The 8,610-nt window shown below is 40.1% G+C and overlaps 2 protein-coding genes across 2 annotated transcripts in view; one reads left to right on the plus strand and one right to left on the minus strand.

Moving 5' to 3' along the window:
• Window positions 1-187, minus strand: part of LOC112947016 (COMM domain-containing protein 5-like) — a 14,182-nt gene extending 13,995 nt beyond the window's left edge. Inside the window, exon 1 of the mRNA XM_026039022.1 lies at window positions 119-187. Coding sequence (XP_025894807.1) covers window positions 119-187 — 69 coding nt within the window. The remainder of the gene's footprint in view (window positions 1-118) is intronic.
• Window positions 129-8,242, plus strand: FAM199X (family with sequence similarity 199, X-linked). Its single transcript, XM_026039064.1, has 6 exons — window positions 129-370; window positions 2,697-2,916; window positions 4,590-4,739; window positions 5,089-5,250; window positions 6,348-6,602; window positions 7,573-8,242. Exons 1-6 carry the CDS (start codon window positions 186-188, stop codon window positions 7,741-7,743), a joined length of 1,143 nt encoding a protein of 380 aa, XP_025894849.1. The 5' UTR covers window positions 129-185; the 3' UTR covers window positions 7,744-8,242.
• The last annotated feature ends 368 nt before the right edge of the window (window positions 8,243-8,610 follow it).

Consider the following 8,610-nt stretch of genomic DNA (forward strand, 5'->3'; position numbering starts at 1 on the left):
GCGGCAGGGGGCGCGCGGTGTGGCGCGGCGGGGCGGGGCCGGAAGGAGCGCGGCGCGCGGGCCGCGGCGCCTGAGGTAAATCCTGGTGCCGGCGCRGCGCTCATGGCGGCCCTGGTACCGGTGTCCGCAGCAGGCTCCGCGCTTCGCCCGCCGTGCTTTTAAGTGGGGCCACCCTGCGCGCCGCCATGACGGAGGAGCTCTACGAGAAGTTCCTGGCGCCCGACGAGCCGTGCCCGCCGCTCTCGCAGCAGCCGGCGGCGCGCGGCGGCGGCAGCCTCAGCGAGGAGGGCTGCCTGGACGTCAGCGACTTCGGCTGCCAGCTCTCGTCGTGCCACCGCACCGACCCGCTGCGCCGCTTCCACTCCAACAGGTCGGCCCGCGGCCGCGCCCCGCTCCCTCCGCTCCGCGGCCTCCCCGCCGGGCCCCGGCGCGGCCTTGTCCACATGGGAAGGGCCGGCTGCGCTCGTGCGGGCGAGACCGCGACGTTTTGCCTAGCTGAGAGACTAGTCCCGGCCCTGTTAACGGGTGGCGTTAAAGCTGTGCGTGCCAGTAGCCTTCTGGAGAGTGATTTATGAGCGTTCAGCCCTGTATGTGTGCTGGGGGTGCTTTCTGTTCCTGCTGCAGAGCCATGCAATATTCTCTTGGGGTGGCTGTTGCCTCTAGTTCCTCACAACATATAGCTGCTTAATAATGATTTTTTTTTTTTTAGGAAGCTCTATGGGAATTATGCATGAAAAGTGTTGTTTACAAGGGAAAGTTCTTAAACATAGTTTCCTAAGTCTTTCAGCACAAAATGTATTGATTGAACACAATATCTTCATGCTCTTCTACCAGACAGCCCCRTGGAGCATGACCAGAAAGGTGTTCAATATTTCTAGCAAATCCATAACACAAATGCATGGTAGTAGCTAACTCTGCCCTTAGCTCATTTCATAGGTTTCCATTTATATGTTGCCTATCAGTTTAGGGTTATCTCAGCTTGTTCTTTTTACAAACCCAGGCACCACAGGCTTCCTGACTAGGCACTTGGCTTCTCTGGGCAAGGGCATGCCCTGTCTTGCTCCAGTGAAGCCATTACAATGTGCTGCTTTCCTGTGGTATTTGCAGAGGCTTTCTGCTTTTCAAAGGCACGGGTAATTGTAAGGTGGTTCCCACTTCTGCGCACCCAGCTCATGCCAGCAGCCACAGCGAGCGCTGCCCTGCGAGGGTCTGGCTGTGCCAGTAAACACAGTGAGGTCTGTGACRGAGCTCAGTGCCTTGGACTGAGTTTTAACAGGCTCCAAAACCTGCTTGAGTGGGCAGATTGGACTAGATGCTCTCTAGAGGGCCCCTCCAACCTCAACCATTCTGTGGTTCTGTGAAAACTTTGTCCGTTCTTTCTCTTTTTCATTGATGTTTCATAGTGCTGAAACCGCACTGATGTCTAAGCGTGCATCAAGTCGCCACTTGCGTATTCTGCATCCTGATTCATTGGCCAGCCCTCAAAAGCAAAGGTGCAAGCGAAGCCAAAAGGGAGAACAGGGGTTCCTGAGGCTGCCAAGAGGAGTGTCTTTGAAATTATGCCTTTAATGTTGGATAAATTTACTGTTGGCCGAATAGGCATGGAAGAGAGCACATCACTAAAATGTGTTACTTATACCTCCAACCACATAGGTAGTATAAATAACAAAGGTGAATACTGATCTTTCTGGCTAATGGCATTGTTCAGCTTTTCAACGTGGAATAGGGAAGTGTTTTTCCAGTTAGCCAGATCGCAGTGGATAGGTTGATGGAATAGGAATTGATTGCAGGGGTTTGTGTGGTGAATTTTCAGAGCTCTCTTCAAATTACTTCAATATGACCATATTGCAGTGCTGTGCTGAATCATAGTTGTCTTGGCCTACTTTTCACCAATTTGTAAAACAAATCCCGATACGAAGACTGGTTTCATGAGCTCTTTAAATTCTGGTTTACTGTCACTGAGTGAAAACCTGTTCTCTCAAGTCTGAGTTCTCAAATGCTTTATTTTAGCAACAGCATTAACTAGCTCCTACATGTAAATGTGAGGAAAAGGTTTTGACTCAGCAGGGCTTTCACATGGATTATTTTTCCATCTGGCCCTGTTCCCAAAGGTGTGTCCAGTATTTTCTGTGTTCAGAGTTAAAAATGGTAAATAATAAAGCCTTGGATGTATCCACAACATGCTTCTCCTAGTATTAATTTTCTGCGGGATTATCATTCCAGAATTATTCTTTGATTCCTGTTTGGATTAGAAACAATTATCCTGTTCAGAAGCAAACTAATTGACTGCATAGTTTTGTGTATTTTGGTTTATTAAAAAAAAAAAAATCCCAGTGTATGAGAAACTGTTCTTAGTTTAGTATATTCAAAAAAGAATTTACATATACCCTAGGGGCATGGTTCCTGTAGTAGAAGATCTGATACATTAAAGATAAAGGTGTGGCTATACTAACTGTGTATGGCTTTTTGCTTGGGCATTTTTTTTATGTCAAATTTCCTTTGCTCTTTTTTTGTGGAGCTTTTCAAAAATAGTAGAATACACGTATTTACATAATAACAACTTATTTCAACTAAATCCATGCATCAGTGTTGACAAGTAAAAGTGGAGATAACTTGGAGAGTTAAAAGTACACATTTTTCAGGACAAATGGTGCCAAAATGTTTGCTGATTTCTGTTATGGTGGCTTGTTTTGCAGGTGGAACTTGACTTCTTGTGGAACTAGCGTAGCCAGCTCAGAGTGCAGCGAGGAGCTGTTCTCATCAGTTTCGGTTGGTGATCAAGATGACTGCTTCTCCTTGCTCGATGACCAGGAATTCACCTCTTTTGATCTGTTCCCTGAGGGCAGTGTCTGTAGCGATGTCTCCTCCTCTATCAGCACATACTGGGACTGGTCAGACAGCGAGTTTGAATGGCAGGTAAATGAATTCTATTGTAAAACTAAAATCTTGGAGAAACTATTAAATGATGAGCTTAGTTTTGATTGAAAAATCCTTAGCACTTGTTTCTTGGTAGGTGCTGAAGCCTAAGGGCAGAAACCTGAAATTTCAATGCTAAAGAAAATAGTGTGTTTTATTTTGTTCTAGAGTTCTTGGTCTGCAGTAAGGCAAAGGCCAGTTCCTCACAGAGGGATTGTTATGTATTAGGGTTATGTGGTTTTAGTGACTGACTGTAGGTTGTAACCATGAGTGTAGGCCCTGTGTGTTGAGGGATCTCTGCTGCTAACAACCTGTGGTTGTAGATGTCTGATTCCAGTGATTTAGTGATATGGAGTCTTCCTTGAAATGGAGGTGTCAGTAGGTGAAATATAGAAACTCTTGCTATGTCCAGTATCCATCTTTTTTCTGTCCTGGTRAGAATACAGAGCTTGTTTTGGCTCTCCCGAGGTTGGGAAAAGTGTAAAAGTGAATTCTGTGCTGCCCTCCCCCTGGTCAAGTATCAGTAGTTCGTGTTTTTTATCCTTTGCACAGCAGTATTTCAGTTGATGTGCATTTTTTTAATATATACATATTACAGACTTTGACCAAATGTCAACATATATGTGACTTTGAAATAGGAAATGTGGTGCTTTGGAATATGCTGAAAGGTGTTTTCAAAATTTGTCACAAAGTCATGGATATCCGGTCTTAAATGATGTCTCAAAGGGTGAAAAACTGATTTCAAGAAAGTATGAATCTTGCARAGATTACAGAGAAAATGCAAATTAAGATAATATGGACTGAAATTAGCTCTGAATTTCTTACTGTTTTAGTTTCTGTATGTAATCTGTGCTAAAGAAGCTACAAGTGTGTTTATGTAATGCAGCCCATAGAAACAACTTGGATTGGATCTCAGTGAGTCAGTTCTTCTGCCCTGAGTTGTGTGGTTTTAATTGCCTGATTGACTGTGGGATTATTTTGAAAAGAAGCAATTTGCTAMCTTTTGGTTAGCTGACACTTTTGATTAGTAAGTAGTTTGGTTGGTTTTTGTTTGTTTGAGCAAGGAATTGTTATTAAGAGATGTACTTGATTGGACTGGCAGAATTTTAGAAAGGCTTTTCCATAGCTTTTTGCAGTGTTACCTGGCAGACTCTGAGCATGAGTAATCCCACTGTCCCTTGAACTGGTGGTGCATTCCTAAATTAGTGTCAACTGYGTAAGTGAAGCTCTAATGCTGCAGCTGCTTCCAGGAAAATGATGGTGATTTAATTCAATTGTCTTGTGCAATTACTACATGTGGTGTAGGTTTCTAATTTACTTTAAGTATGATCTTAAACTAGAATTATATTTAAGCAGAGAAGGCTTATATTTATTTGTAATGGATGATTTGCAGCCTTCATGGGAAAGGCAAATAGTAAAATGCTACGTTTTTGTGTTAAGAAGATTAATAAGTATGTTTTGGACTTGATATATGTCAATTCTACAAATTGTTGTAAGATTAAAACAAGTACTGCGGGGCTGTGAGTAATTATTAAGAAGTTTGATGGCGTGCGTAGATAACCGATGCTCTGCTAATTTGACAGTACGTTTTGAATTGTTAATAGTGTTGGAATGACTTTAAACGTGCCCACCGTATTCTGAGGCTTTGTTCTGTTTCTCTTGCATGTTTCAAGTTGCCTGGCAGCGACATTGCAAGTGGGAGTGATGTACTTTCTGATGTTATACCTAGTATTCCGAGCTCTCCGTGTCTGCTTCCAAAAAAGAAAAACAAGCATAGGAATCTCGATGAACTTCCATGGAGTGCAATGACAAATGATGAACAGGTGAAACTTTTTTTCCCCATGTGAGACAGTAAAAGATACGAAGAATTTTTAATTAGCGCTACATCTTAAGACATACAGGTTGCTGCAGATTTAAATGAAGCCGTATACATTAGTATTTGATTTTTTTTCTGTTTTTGAAACTGAATTTTCTTATCTGCTTCCTCTRTAATAGGCAGTTTAACGTATAGTTTTTCATCTTGATTTAGGAGATATTCAAAAATGAGGCAAGAATAATAGGGAGTCTGATATATGAACATTGTATTCTGCTCATTTACTTTTTTTTTGTTTTTTAATTGTTGTTTGGAATGAATAGTATTTTAAAAATGACTTGCCTTTCTCTGGATTCTAGGTTGAATATATTGAGTACTTAAGCCGTAAAGTCAGTACAGAGATGGGCCTTCGAGAGCAACTTGACATTATTAAAATTATTGATCCTACTGCTCAGATATCACCTACAGATAGTGAATTTATTATTGAATTGAACTGTCTCACCGATGAAAAGCTGAAACAGGTACGTTAAGATTTGTATATATTGTCATTTTTGCCCTCTGGTATGTGGTATGTCTTGCMAAGTCTCCTACAGGATTGTGGTCAKTTTTTTCTTCRTATATGAATAGATATTGTAAAGCACAAATTATGCTATCATCAAGGAGAAAGCTAGAGTTCAAAAGYGTATTGTAGATATTGAAGCTTTAGATGAAAGACCTTTGATTATATAATCTCAGTAAGTGAGAAGTCTAGCAGCTGTTGTTGAAATGATGGCATGTAWGTGGTGGGGTATGCTCTGGGACCACTACTATTTATAACTAGAATTCATCCCCTTCGTAAGCAACAGCTGGTACAGGGTCTTAATTTCCTCACTGAGTGTAAGCTAGAGTTTAAAACTGCAATGGTGTGTGTTTTTGTTTTTGTTTTTTTTTTGAGAGAGAGAGAGACTGTGAACTTCATGTAAGGAATTTAAAACAATGCATTTGAAGAGATTATAATTGGCATTTTGTAGTACAGAAAGATTTTGTTTGGCATGGTAGATAAGCTATTGTCTTAGTTTTCCTTAATTTGTAATGTGTTCCTCTGGAAAGACAGCATACAGAATCCTGACRGGCTCCATGCCGATTCACATTACCAGCAATTCATAAGTACCATCTTAAAGTAGAAAGCTACTTCTTTCCTTATGGCCACTTTTGTTTGGATATACTCAGCAGAATAAAGACTTTTGATGTTGTGCCTAAGTACTTTAATTCAGTTGAAATTGACTGATGTTCCTGTCTAGTGATTGTGGTGTCACCACTTATTTACCTAGCAGAAAACTGAGCGGGGGTGGGCAGGGAGGGAGAGGGGGCCTTCCCACTCCCACACAAAGCCCTGCATTCTTTTTTTTTTTCTTTTTTTTGTATTTAAATTAACGTTGAAGATGTTAAGCCAACTCTTGATGGTTGTCAGCTTTGGATTTAACCAGCCTCAGCAAAGTGTTTAAACTGTTAGTTCACTGTTTAACTGAGTTAATCCAGTAACTTGATAGTAATAGGCTAACTGTATCTTGCCATGAAACACAGTATTCCAGTACAGTATTTATCAGGCTTTAGTAACTCTGCTGCCYCTGTTCTGAAGGTGAGAAACTATATCAAGGAACATGGACCGCGACAACGATCTGCCAGGGAAGGCTGGAAGAGGAGTAGCTACAGCTGTGCAAGCACCAGYGGCGTGAGCGGTGCCAGCAGCAGCAGCGCGAGCATGGTCAGCTCTGCAAGCAGCAGTGGTTCTAGTGTTGGCAACTCTGCTTCAAACTCGAGTGCCAACATGAGTCGAGCCCACAGTGATAGTAACTTGTCCACAAGTGCTGCAGAAAGAATCCGGGATTCAAAAGTAAAGTTTCTAATCATGTGCATGTGTTTTAAGCTGTGTAACTTGTTAAAGTCACTCATGTGTTCTTGATTGGGATACTTGTACTGAAGGAGTGTGATTAGTAATTGTGGATCTGTTGAAATTATCTAGGCAAATCAATGTTGACTGCTTTCTGATGTGACCATAAGGAATGTAAACTCTTGTTGTCCTCATTTTTTCTGTAAGTGAAAGTCTGTTGGTGTTTGTATGTGGTAGATCTTCTCATTGCTTTTGGATGTTTTGAGTAAGGTGAGTGCTTGAAGGGCTAATGAATCTAATCTCATTTGTTGAATGAACATGCAGTTTTATCAATAAAATTGCTTCAAAATTAAATTAATCTAGACATACTTTCTGGATAGTATAAACTCGCTTTGTAATTTTGGCTAGAAGTTTCATCAGGCCTTTTGAATCATCTTCAATTTACTCTTCCAGCATGTCTCATGAAATTACCTGGTGAGAAGGGACATACTGAAGCATGACTCAATAAAAGTAGCGCTGTGGCACTTGTCCTGTCTCCATAATTTCAAGTGTGGAGGAGGAGAACAGTTCCTGCTTGTTCTTCAACATCCCAAGCTGGACTTTGGTTTGATTCCTTATTGTAGGATTATAACTTCTGTAATAAAAAAACAATCTCTAGTCAAAGACTCAGCTATACAACGCAACAGGATGATCATGTGCCATTTAACTGAGACRTGGTGAATGTTCTTGATTTGCAAGGTAGAACAGGGCTTAAATACTCACCTAATGTGGTCAAAGCTGAATCAAGATATAATAAGTTTATTTTGGGGTGAATGCTTGTACCACTCCTAACAAGTCATATCAACTATTTTTTTTCAGAGCTAATCTTAATTTAGAGGTTACTATATGCTTTTTTTTTTGTTGTTCTTTAAAAAGCAATTTCTAATCTACAGAACAAAATCTTATTTTTTTTATCTTGTCTCTGTTTTGGCAGAAACGTTCTAAGCAGCGGAAACTACAGCAAAAGGCTTTACGCAAGAGACAGCTGAAAGAACAAAGACAGGCTCGTAAGGAAAGACTGAGTGGATTATTCCTTAATGAAGAAGTGCTATCTTTAAAAGTGACTGAGGAGGACCATGAAGGAGATGTGGATGTTTTAATGTGACAGGGGTGAATTTATCAGTGTTCTTTCTAAGCCTTAAATGTATTATCCTTATTGTTTACATKTATTTYTTGACCAAATTTTGATTAGCGTTAACAATATAAACCAGATCCTTTCTCAACTGTAACTTTGGTAAGACGTTTAGGTATTGAGTAACTTGAACTTTTTGAGGCTAATTTTGCAACAGAAATTTCAGAAACTTCATTGACTTCTTAAAAGCTGCTGAGTAGTTACTGTTTTAAGGAGAAGTTAATTTGGCTAATGTGTTGTTTACCTAAACAAATCAGTCTAATGATGCTTTTGGATGACACTAAGCATGCTGTAGTCTGCTTCAGTGCTTCAGCTCTTTATTTTTTATTTTTTTCGTTAGTTAATGTTACTCCTGGCTATTCTCTTTCTTCCTTCTCTGTTATTGGGAAGGCTGTTTAGCATGAAAAACAAGTCTTTWATTATATAGAGTTTTCTTTAATCTTGCTCTTGGATCATACAAAATCAAAATACTGTGATAAATCTCCTTTTTAGAAGTTGTGATTTTTTTCTCAAACTACAGAGAAAACAAGAAGCAGGACTTCCAAATTAGAGAACCTGTAATACAATTAAAGCTTACTAAACATTTACAATTTAAAATATTTGCAAACTTAGTATTTAAAAAGTTATTTTGCTGCTCAATGTCTTATAGTCTGATTATTGCTAATGGTTAATCACCACATCCCTAGTATTGCTCTTAAGAGATTCAAATAAAAGTCTGTATGCATTAGAAGTACACTAATCTTCAATTAAATTGGCTAGTATGCTATTTGCAATAGTTAAAAATGCTACTGAAAAGTACAACAACTTTGCTTTTTTCCTTCAACTCAGAAGTGTATCTAA

This window comes from Nothoprocta perdicaria, unplaced genomic scaffold (assembly GCF_003342845.1).
Source record: "Nothoprocta perdicaria isolate Ctin4 unplaced genomic scaffold, notPer1 scaffold_22, whole genome shotgun sequence".
Classification (NCBI taxonomy): Eukaryota; Metazoa; Chordata; class Aves; order Tinamiformes; family Tinamidae; genus Nothoprocta; species Nothoprocta perdicaria.